The 12583-nt window shown below is 36.5% G+C and overlaps 1 protein-coding gene across 1 annotated transcript in view; it reads left to right on the forward strand.

Moving 5' to 3' along the window:
- Positions 1–12583, forward strand: part of CNTN5 (contactin 5) — a 1322079-nt gene that overhangs the window by 1248308 nt on the left and 61188 nt on the right. Inside the window, exon 19 of the mRNA XM_038004871.2 lies at positions 11790–11860. Coding sequence (XP_037860799.2) covers positions 11790–11860 — 71 coding nt within the window. The remainder of the gene's footprint in view (positions 1–11789; positions 11861–12583) is intronic.

Raw genomic sequence — 12583 nt, forward strand, 5'->3', positions numbered from 1 at the left:
TGACGAAAAGAATGTGTATTCTTCAGCTGTTGGATAAAATGTTTTGTAAATATTTATTAGGTCAGTTTGTTCCATAGTGTAGATTAAATTCAATCTTTCTTTGTTGATTTTTTGTCTGGAAGGTCTATCTAGTGTTGAAAGTTAGGTATTAAAGTCTCCAGCTATTGTTGCAGTGAGGGGTATCTCTTTCCTTACCTCTCATAATATTTCCTGTATATATCTGGGTACTCAAGCATTGAGTGCATATGTATTTCAAATTGTTATATCCTCTTGCTGAATTCACCCCTTTATCTTTATATGGCGAATTTCTTTATGTCTTCTTATAGTTTTTGTCTTGAAATTTATTTTTTTCTGATATGAATATAGCTACTACTGCTCTTTTGTGATTTCCACTGGCATGAAATATGTTTTTCTATCACTGTATTTTCAATCTATGAGTGTCTTTATAGGTGAATTGTGTTGCTTGTAGGAAACAGGTTGTTGTGTATTAATTTTTTTAACCATTCAGCCACTCTGTCTTTTGAGTAGAGAGATTAGTCCATTTACGTGCAGTGTTATTATTGATAAGTAAGGACTTACTCCTGCCATTTTGTTATTTGTTTTCTGGTTATTTTGTGGTCTGTTCTTCCTTCTTTCCTTTCTTCCTGTCTTCCTTTTAGTGCAGGTGTTTTTCTCTAATGATATGGTGTAATTTTCTTTTCATTTTTTGTGTATCCCTTGTAAGTTTTTTGCTCTGAAGTTACCATGAGGTTTGCAAATACTAGCTTATAACCCATTATTTTAAACTGATAACAGCTTATCACTGTTTGCAAACAAAACAAACAAGTAAAAAGAAAACTAGTAAAAAATCTACACCTTAACTTTAATTACCTCCTTTTTAACCTTCTGCTGTTTCTATCTTATTGTACTGTCTATGTCTTTGAATGTTGCTGTAGTTATTATTTTATGTTAGTTCATCATTTAGTCTTTGTACTTAGAATAAGAGTAGTTTATACATCACAGTTACAGTGTTATAATATTCTGTTTTCCTTCGTACTTGCTATTACCAATGAGTTTTTTACATTCAGGCGATTATTTATTGCTCATTAATGTCCTTTTGTTTCTGATTGAAGCATTCTCTTTAGCACTTCTTGTAGGACAGGTCTGGTGTTGATGAAATCCCTCAGTTTTTCTTTGTCTGAGAAGCCTTTATTTCTCCTCATGTTTGAAGGATATTTTCACCAGATATATTACTCTATGGTAAAAGAGTAATTTTTTTTTCATTGGCACTTTAAATATGTCATACCGCTCCCTCCTGGCCTGTAAAGTTTCCACTGAAAGTCTGCTGCCAGACATATTGGAGTTCCTTTGTATGTTATTTGTTTTTTCTCTTACTGTTTTTAGGATTCTTTTGTTATCCTTGAGCTTTGGGAGTTTGATTATTAAATGCCTTGAGGCATTGTTCTTTAGGTTGAATCTGCTTGGTGTTCTATAACCTTCTTCCACTTAAATATTAATATTTTTCTCTAGGTTTGGGAAGTTCTCTGATATTACCTATTTGAATAAACTTTATACCCATATCTCTTTCTACCTTATTTTTAAGGGTAAAACTCTTAGATTTGCCCTTTTGTGGCTGTTTTCTAAATCTTGTAGATGTGCTTCATTATTCTTTTTTCTTTTGTCTAGTCTGACTATATATTTTCAAATAGTCTATCTTAAAGTTTACTCATTCTTTCTTCTGCTAGATCAATTCTACTATTAAAAGACTCATGCTTTCTCCAGTATGTCAGTTGCATTTTTCAGCTGCAGAGTTTCTGCTGGATTCTGTTTATTATTTCAATCTCTGTTAAATTTATCTGGTAGAAATCTGAATTCCTTCTTGGCATTCTACTGATTTTTTTTTTTTTTTTTTTTTTTTTTTACTTTCTTCATAACACCTATTTTGATTTATCTGTCAGAAAGGTCACATATCTCTCTTTCTCCAAGATTGGTCCCTGGTGCCATATTTGGTTCATTTGGTGAAGTCACGTTTTCCCGGATGGTCTTGATACTTGTGCATGTTTATCTGTGTCTGGCCATTGAAGAGTTAGGCATTTATTGTTGTTTTCGCAGGCTGGACTTGTTTGTAACCTGCCTTCCTTGGGCAGGCTTTTCTAGGTACTTGAAAGGACTTGCATATGGTTATCTAGCTGTATCTGCTTTAGGGGACGCCCCAAGCCCAGTAATGTGGTAGTTCTTTGAGACTAGTAGAGGTACTGCCTTGATAGTCTTGAACAGGATCTGAAAGAATTCTCTGGATTACCAGGCAGAGACTCTTGTTCTCTTTCCTTACTTTCTCCCAAACAAATGGAGTCTCTCTGTTCTGAGCCACCTGGAGCTGGGGATGAAGTGACATAAGTACCCTGGAGGCCACCGCCCCTGGAATTGTGCTGGGTCAGACCTGAAGCCAGCACAGCACTCGGTCTCACCTATGGCCTGCTATAACCACTCCTGAAAATCACTCGCTGCTGACTGCCTATGTTTGCTCAAGGCCCTGGAGCTCTACAATTAGCATGTAGCAGAGTGAGCCAGGCCAGTGTCCTTCCTTTCAGGGTGGTGAGATCCCCTAGGGCCTAGGCGGATCCAGAGGTGCCATCCAGGGGCCAGGGACTAGAGTCAAAATCCTTAGAAGTCTACTTGGTGTTCTATTGTACTGAGACTGAGTTGATATTCAAACCACAAGACACAGTCCTTCCCATTCTTCCCTCTGCTTTCCAAAGGCAGAGGAGCCTCACCACATGGTTACTGTCACCAGAAGCCCATGGGTCGTACTGCCAGTCTGCTGCCAGTGTTCCCTTAAGGCCCAGGGTCTCTTAAGTTAGCTTTTGGTGAATGTTGCCTGGTCTAGAACTCACCCTTCAGGGCAGTGGGCTCCCTTCTGTCCCTGGGCAGGTCCAGAAATGCTGTCAAAGAGCCAACTCTTGGGATCAGGGACCCCAAGAGCCCTCTTAGTTCTCTACACCTCTGTGGCTGAGCTGGTACCTAAGGTTCGAGACAAACTCTTCTTTACTTTTCATAGCAGATGATTAATCCTGCCAAGACTGTGTCTTTCTCTTCAAGGTGGTGGGTTCCTGTCTTGCCCAGGATGTGTCTAGAAATTTCATACAGGAGCTAGGGTCTGAAAAGAGGACTTCACAACCATGACCAGTGCCCTATACTCCTGTGGCTGAGCTGGTATCCAAGAAGCAAGAAAAAGTTCTCCCCACTCTTCCTCCTCCTCTCCTAAAGTGGGAGGAAGGTATCTCTTACGGATCTTCAAGCTCTGCAGCCTGGACCAAGGAAAGGGATGGCATCAATACTCCCCCAGCACTCCACCCCAGCTGATATTTTAGAGGTTACATGTTTTCCAAGTCCACTAGCTCTGAGCCCAGTTCAACACGGACTTGCCTAGGAGTTGCAGTCCTTGTGGCCTAGACTACCTTTCAGGTTTATTTAGGGCCCCAGAGCACTCGAGCCTGAGGTGGTGAGGCTTTCAGGAACTCAAGTTCTGACCACTGCTATGGGAGATTTCCCTCTGGCTAGGACTGGTTTAAATATTCCCTCTGGGCCGGGCACTGTGGCTCACACCTGTAATCCTACCACTTTGGGAGGCCGAGGTGGGTGGATCACCTGTGTTCAAAAGTTCAAGACCAGCCTGACCAACATGGTGAAACCTCATCTCTACTAAAAATACAAAAATTAGCCAGGCGTGGTAGCAGGTGCCTATAATCCCAGCTACTTGGGAGGCTAAGGCACAAGAATCACTTGAACTCAGGAGGCAGAGATTGCAGTGAGCCAAGATCACGCCATTGCACTCCACCCTGGGCAACAGAGCGAGAATCTGTCTCACAAAAAAATTAAAAATTTAAACAAATAAATAAATAAATTCCCTCTGTGGGTGTCAGCCGAGTGTGGTCTGGTTTTGCTTTCTTCTATAACCAGGCAACACTGAATTTAAGGTCTCACAATTGCGGCACTCTCCCTCTCCCAAGCAAACAGATTCTCTCTTCTGTGTTGTGGGGCCACTGCTGGGGGCTGGAGGAATGGTGGTCTCAGTGATTCAAGACTGTTTTCCCTACCTCTTCAGTGCATCTTTCAGCAATTTAAAGTTTAAACCAGATACTGTGAGTGCTCACCTGATTTTTGGTTCTTACCGAAGTGCTTTTTATGTGTAGCAGTGTCCTTGCCAAGGGGACAATCAGTGGAGCCTTCTATTCTGCCAACTTGTTCTGCCTCCATCTCCTATATTTAAGTGCAATTTTCTTACAAGTTTTAGTTAGAGATTAGATAGATTGATAAATAAAGATAGATAGCCCTTGTTTGATTTTTGAAATGTGTTAACATCATCAAACCAATATATAAATTTGGGATAATATAATGGAAATACTTTATTATTTAAAAAGATGACACTCAGGAGAAAAAAATCACATGTGGGGAAATGAATCTGAAATATACACTGTGGGTGAAATGGAAAAATATATAAAGTAAATACAGCATTGTCAATTTTGTCATATAATTGAATTTTAATATTCTATAAGTTACGTGTTCTTAACACTGTTGAAAGATAAATGAAGGCCGGGCGCGGTGGCTCACGCCCGTAATCCCAACACTTTGCAAGGCCGAGGCGGGCAGATCACGAGATTAGGAGATCGAGACCATCTTGGCTAACACGATGAAACCCTGTCTCTACTAAAAAATACAAAAAAATTAGCTGGGCACAGTCGCAGGCGCCTGTAGTCCCAGCTACTCGGGAGGCTGAGGCAGGAGAATGGCGTGAACCCTGGAGGCGGAGCTTGCAGTGAGCGGAGATCGCGCCACTGTGCTCCAGCCTGGGTCACAGAGCCAGACTCCGTCTCAAAAAAAAAAAAAAAAAAAAAAAAAAAAGATAAATGAAAGGGAGAAAAGATACAGTTAACTATGTACCTTGTCATTCAGAAAGGTCTGATCTCTATAGTATAAAATTTCTATTATCTTCAAAGCTATTGGTATACATCTCAATATTTGCAGTTTATTTCAAATTTTAATGAATTATATATACACACATGAATGAATATACATATAGGCTTATGTGTGTATGTATCTCTTAAAGAAAAAAAAAATGCACCTATAATGAAAGGTTGGAGTTTTTATCTAGATTAATGTTTTACTGTGCCACTTAATAGCAGAGTGGACATAGGCAAGAAGTATGTCATTTAAGGCTTGAATTTCTCACTCATAAAATGGGGATACCACAACCTACTCCTTTTGACCATTGTATTAAATAAGATTTTTTAAATGCATATAAAGAGTTTTGCACAGTGCCTGGCACATGATAAATGCTCAATATTATTGGAAACTATTTTATTATATCACCTCCATTGTTAATTTAAATGAGTTATTGGTTTATTAGATGGAAATTTACAAACTAGTAATCATGAAAAAGTATATTTTTTTCATATTGAGAAAACATTTTCAGAGTGAAATGCATGTTTGTTGATATAGTAAGAACCCTACAGTCTCTTGGCTTGCAGCTCTGCAGTCAACTTCCCAAGATACCCTCACTGTGAGAAGTCACCGCTGCAGACAGCCAGCGTTCTATCATGCCCTATCAACCAGCCCACTAGAACAACAGGAGAGTCAAGAGAACGTTTTAGCATATGGAACACACTACAGAGCATGCATATCTTCTAAATCATCCTTGCAAACCTCTAGCTGGCCTTCCTATGATGCTTTTTCATTCTTCTTATCTAATTAGTACTGTCTGTAAGGAGGTTCGATATTTCTCAACATTTAGCCATTTTCTTTGGTTCTTGTAGCATAGACAAGGCAAAAGGAGTAGAGGAAAAGAAGCGTTGAATGAAAGACTATGCTTACACATTTTTTTCACACATTCAAATTGTTTTGCTTTCTAGTTATTTTTTTTCCTATACTGTATTCTGTCCCTTCATTCTCTTCTGACTCAAATGGAAAATTACACTCATAGTTCTGGCCACAAAAGGAAAAATATTTTTTCTACATTTGAAAATGCAAATGCCAGTAAATAGCCATAGAGGTTAAAAAAAAAAAAAAAAAAAAGGTTTTCTTCTTCTCCCACCATTGCTCTCCACTATGCTTAAAGTGATCCCAAACCTCAGCTTCAAATAAATCCTAAGCACTTTTATGTACTAGAGCAGTCACATTTTCAAGTATTTAAAAATTCCAGTTTAATTTAATTAGAAAAATTTAATCTCACATCCAATTCCATGTTCTCCCATTCCTTCCCAGCACAGACCTGACCCAACAGCTATGATCTGTCTTTTCTTTCTTCCTTCCACTTTATTTCCTACCTTCCAGCTGTGATCTGGCACTTTCCAGGTCAGACAAGAAGGAGAAAAACTTCCACTTAGATGGTGCAATTTGTGGTTCTCATATGGGTGTTAAATGTTCTACATGATGGCCTTTATCCACATGCTGCTGCTTTCTCTTGTGGGGTGCACTGGGTTCTTTGAAGACAGCTTGCCCCCTAGCAGTCAGCCTTATTGGGTGTGGTCCTAACAACCCTATTCAAACCTAGCCTCATGACCACTTGATTCACAGTAACCATTTCACATTCCCGGCCTGCCAAAATCTAGAATTAAACGATATTCTCAGGAACTATTTTGGCCTCTTCTCCTGAGTTTCCTCAAGTCGATCAGTATGAAATTGAGGTATTCTAGAAAACTCTGAAGCTCAATAGCCTCCATACACGGCATGATCGGTAAGCATCTGAACTTCTCTATAGTGGTTGTCTTGCTCCTCTCCTTATTTACCTTGATGAAGAAATAATATCCCCACTTCTCTATTGATAGCTGGGGTTGGAGGGAGATGCTATAGCAAATCCACCTTCTAAACTGACAACCTTGTTTTAAGACAGCATTACTTGCGCATGTATGTATATGAGTTGGAGGCAAGCAATGAGAAAGGGTCATGAAATTGGTTTCCCTAATTCGTAGCAAGACCCATTTTCTTCAGCCATTCTCACTTTAGCATCTGAGATTACATGTTACTCATTCCAAGTTCAGAAAACAGTCGTTTAACTTCCTCTTACAATTTCTTAAGTTGTATATTACCTTCTGACTCCTACAAAGGATCCTGCTCTGTTGATATTTGTATTTTCACAATTCTTGTCCATGACGGTGACTTAACAAAATTCCCTTGAGTTCAAAAGTTATAGAAGAGACACAAAGGAATATTATTATAAGATGGGCTGGATTAGTTTTATCTGGGGGTATGTGCATTAGCTTTGTATATATTTCTGCTTGCCTTTTCTTTCTCCCCTTTTAAGCAACAAATATGATACAAAGATTATTTTACCTATTCTTTGCTTTTAGTTCCTTGTGAATCCATATAAACAAAGAGAATATGAGCTGAGATAAATACCATTCATTTTATACACTCACCTCCTATCTTCTTGACTATTGCTACTTATAAGGAGGTTTATAAATCAGAAAATTCTTACATTTCCTGAAATATCCTAGCAATCTCTTTCACAAATTCAAATAGCTATTTTGCCTAGATTTGCAGATTGAATCAAGCTATGGCAAAACTGAAAGCATAATTCCTTTGGTACTACCAAAACAATATTACTGGAATATCCAAGAAGGATATTCTGTTTCAAGATTATGTGTGCATAGACTCATGCTGAACTTTCAGCGATTCTCATAGAAGACTTCACCACTTTCTCTTTTTTGAATCTAAACATATAATAATATTAAATAATATTTATTGATTATAGTTCCCGGTACCATGATGAATAATCATGAAAATAACCTTAAGAAGCAGGTATAATTAGTGTCTCCATGAGACAATGGAAATACAGGTTAAAAAATATTTTTAGTCAAGCAATTAGAGTGGTAGAACTAGGATTCAAGCCTAGATCTTTCTCACTCGCACTTCTCACTCCCACAAGAAAACCTTTACCATTTGTACATACCACTTTATCTACCCTAATAAGAATAAAAGCATTATTTAAACTGTTTAGGAAGTACCACTGGTTTTTTCAATGGGTGGGGGGGGGGGGTGGGCAAGGGGAACTCGTTCAATTTAACTCTTTCTGTAAACTAAGCCTGAGTTAGAATCAATAATGGAAATATTCCTGTGCTACATACTTCAATTTGAGTAGAAAAAATAATATCATTTTTAAAATATTCCTCTTGACTTCTAACTTTGCTATATAAACTCCCTCTCTTCCCTCTTTTCATTCTTCGGCACCTTTCTTTCCAAACCAATTGCCAGATAATCATTAAGCTCCAAAAACATGGCCTGTCCCAGGTCTCGAATAAAGCTATATTTTTCAATGAGTGGGGTAAGCGCTTACTGTAAATTGGAAATTTTTCAGGGAAAAAAAGATTGGTAAATGATTTCATTATGTTTTAGCTTAGTTAAGTGCTAATTAAAGTGTGTTATTAGTGTGACTCACTTTGTTCAACCTACTGAGAAGTTCTTTGATATTCTGGCGTGGTTCAACTAAGGTAGTACACTAGATTTCATTCATTCTGTGTTTCCAAGAATGTTTTCAATGTTTAAGAGGAAAAGAGACATGAGTTTGTATTTCAACATGCCAGGTAAGACTTAAAACAGCTAGATATCTGTAGCTTGTGGACAGAGTATCAATTACATTATCTGCTTACGGAGGAGCTTTGCTCAGAAAGAAATTCAGAAGAATCAGACTTAAACCTGCTAACCATATGTATAAACTTGATTCTCTAAGCTAATATGCTTATGACATTTATCAGTAGTTGACTGAGGAAGAAGAGTCTAGCTGCTTAATCCTGGATTCAAATTTTATTAATTATATTTAAAATATACTTGGTCTTAAGGTAAACATGTATTTCTCTGGACTCAGTGAAAGCATTTATTAGATATTTGATTATATTAATTTTGTGCTTCTAGCAAGAATTATAGAACTTTGACACCATAAGGGCTCAGAAAGATTAAGTCAAATCCCTTCAGATCACGAATATGTTGTTTTATAAAGGGATATAATTAAAACCAGCAGACTCTATCAGTGCAGAGATAATAACTGTGTGCCACCACCTTGAAAAGAAAATGAATGTACATGGGTTTCACTGATTAGCTGCATGTAATTAGGAAATTTAAGCCAATTGGAATTAGAGCACCCAATTCAAATCTTGTGCTCACAACAAAACACTCCCTGAGATGAAGCTATTACAGCCTAAAGTTTTCCACTAGTGAATCCAATTATATCTAGTAAACTTTTTAAAAAATTTGAGTAGCTGTTACTTATACACATATGCTATTGAAACACGGTGAGCCATAATGCCTCTTTTGTCAGTTATTGTTCATTAAAATTGGAGGTAGGGTAAGACAAGGATGATCTTATTTCTTTACATTAAGTTGAAGATGGTTTATCTTGTCTTGAAAATAAATTAGAAACAGTAAGAAAATCTCAAGGACCTGATTTTCAAGTAATAAAATAAATGTTTTTAAAACTTAGATCATTAGTTGAAAATTGAAATCACAGAGTACTTTCAAAAAATGAATTAAATTGAAGTGAATCAAATCATAGAAAGCCTTCTTTTGCTTTCTTAGTTTCTCAAAATGGAAATTCTCCCCAAAATGTTCACTTGTTTTTTTTTTTTTTCTAATTTTTTACTCACAAAGTTAAAACTTTGAAAAATCTAAATTGGTAAATTGTTTTTTAAAAATGAAAAAGTATCAGTGGATGTGAAACAATCCAACAAAAGATTCAACAGTTTTGATTTCAAATAGTTACTTTGTTTTATTCTATTCATATCTTTTAAAAAGACTTCTAGATGTTCACTAGAGCACCTAGAGCCTACTGTAAAACTGTAATCCAGAATTTCTGAGCATCATTTTTTTTTGTTTTTAGATGATGTTTTAGGGTTGACAAAGTAGAAAAGAATCTTCAATGCCTAGTCTTTCCACAGAAGCCTATAATCTTAGGAATGATGTCCTCAAAGAAGAAGATTCAAAGCCCTAAATTTAGAGTACAAATGTAGTTCAATTTAATGGACGAAGTACTGGGTCTGGTATACATTACCCATGATGTTATTTAAATGTGAGTTTTCAGAGATAAATGTGAAGAGTGTATGTGTGTGTTTATGTGTGTGTATACATTTTTTTAAAAAACAATAATACTAAGAGAAGCAGTAATGGCATGATGTCAATAAATCATTAATATCTTGTATCCACTATTTATTTGACTGTGCTTTGATGGTCACAATATTCAGAAGTCTGAGATTAGCCAAAAAGGGAATATTTGAAAATTTGGATCCCTGTCCTTTTACATATACAGTTAAACCAGCTCCATTCTTGTGTGTCTTACCTATAACATTGACCAGAAAATAAATTTAGACTAATACTACATAACAGTGGTTTTTCAGACATGGTGATAAGGCATACTGACATGTCACAGTTTGTTACATGTGGCCACAACTATGATTACTAATACATAACTCAATAAATGATTTGTTTGCTGTTCATATAAATTAGGTCATATTTACAGATATTGCTCTAATTGCATTATTTTTCTCAGTTGAATTCCATGTGATTTCTTGAAAGACAGAAAAAAGGGTATCCAATTCCATGCAATTCTGAGGGAATCCATGAGATGAACTCCTCATACGAACAATCCTCAGTATGTATGTAACAGTGAAAGAATAAAGATTGGTAACTGCTGCTGCATAATCCTATATTGGCAGCAGTTGCAATAGCCTGAGCAAGAGAATTGTGTTCACGGAGAAAAGTGCCAAAGGATACTGAAATGTAGACCCTGACAAATAAAGGTTATTTATTTCAATTGAGCCAATTATATATTCGCAGGTTTTGCTCAACCTCTTTTCTGACCCAAGGAGAATTTGGTTTTTTTTTTCCTTTACAGGAGTATATAAATTCCACTTCAGTTTTTCTGGTGTATAAAAGGCTGTGTGAATATCTACCAGTAATTAATAGCCTTTCATTCCAAGTAAGTAATAGATAGGAGTGAATTTATTGTTTATGAGTATATCAATATCGTTTAAAAACGATATGCTGGAATAGAAAGGCAATGCTGAAGTGTAAAATTGCTAATGCAGGCTCATAGCCTGGAAAATGATTTCTTTTAATAGTTTTCTTCATTTAAAAGTTCGTCATTTGAAAATGTTCCCTTTCCACTGCAGATTTTGTGGTTTGGTGCATTGAAGGGGAAATTTATTCCTTTGACACATTTATTATTTTAATAGTTATTCATTTGAAAAAGTTTCACTGGTTGCCTATAACTTTTGCAGTTTGCAGAGAGATTCATTCTTGACAGATTTTTTTAAATGTTTATTCGTTTAAGTAGGTTCTCACTACATGGAATTGTTGCTAAGGTTTAAAAAAAAAAAAAAAAAATACTGGAGCTTCCTGGGGGTTCTGGTAAGGCAGTAATGCTAATCTTGACCTGTGGATTTTTCAGTGGCTCTGCAAGCCCCAGGATAACAAAAAAAGAGTCATATCATTAGCAAAGAGGAGAAAAGTGAGCAATTTTATGGACAAAATTTACCTAATCTTTATTAGATGTTCTTAGCTATAGTGTTCATTATTAATTTAGAAATTGCTACCACAGAGCATTTTCAAGAGGTGTGGAACAATAAGTGGTCATGAAAAAAAAAAAGTATATCAAAGTCTGCCACATAGATTTGAAAGCAGGGTATTTCTATCACCAATGTTTTGTTTTAATCTTTAATATGACCATCTGACTTCAAACAAACTTTTGATTTATTTTGGGATTTTTATCCAACTTAGGTTGGGAGTTCTTATTCTCCTCACTCTCCACCCATTTTTATCCACAGTTCCGAAGACAGCGCCCACCAATGTAAGTGGAAGAAGTGGAAGAAGGCACGAGTTAGTCATTGCCTGGGAGGTAAGAAAACACATCTCTCACAAAGTACTTCAGGTGTTTGTTTGGCTTAGTGTGAGATTTAATTATTTTATGATTAAGCAGTCCACTTGATTCATTTAGAGGCTAAAACTTATGGGAGGAAGGAATTAACCACTGCTGAATAAATGCCACATTACCCAGGCTATCTCATTTAACCCATACAACAATCTTATTAGTTGGGATGATTTTCTTCATTTTACAAATCATGAAACTGAGGCATTGTTACATACTTTCCCTAATAAACAGAATTGTGACTTTGATTACGAAATTTGTGTTACATTGTCTATCTCATCATATGGCCTCCAAAGTATCATTTGTCAAAGAAAAACAGTGGAGATGAAGGGGGAGAGGGTGTGAAGAGTACATATATTCTCCATGAAGCTACCTTCCTTTTTTGATGTTAAATAACCTTATTATTAAATATAACTATGTAGCTCATAGGAATCTGTCTTAGAATATACAGAAATGGAAATGTCTGTTACAGCAAATAGAGCAACTCCTTTACAATCTCTAAGAACAATAAGAAAGTGTACAGAGATATCTTTTCCCAGTAAGAATTATTCCATGAGCACATCACCTGTCCTATTTTTTTTTTTTTTGTCCTTTCCCCCTTTTCTTCAATAAAACTTCATACATTGTTTTTGATGTCTATAAAGGTATTAACTTTCCAATAGCTGACCTTCGCTGAGACGAAATTTCTCTACA

The sequence above is a fragment of the Chlorocebus sabaeus genome, chromosome 1 (assembly GCF_047675955.1).
Source record: "Chlorocebus sabaeus isolate Y175 chromosome 1, mChlSab1.0.hap1, whole genome shotgun sequence".
Classification (NCBI taxonomy): domain Eukaryota; kingdom Metazoa; phylum Chordata; class Mammalia; order Primates; family Cercopithecidae; genus Chlorocebus; species Chlorocebus sabaeus.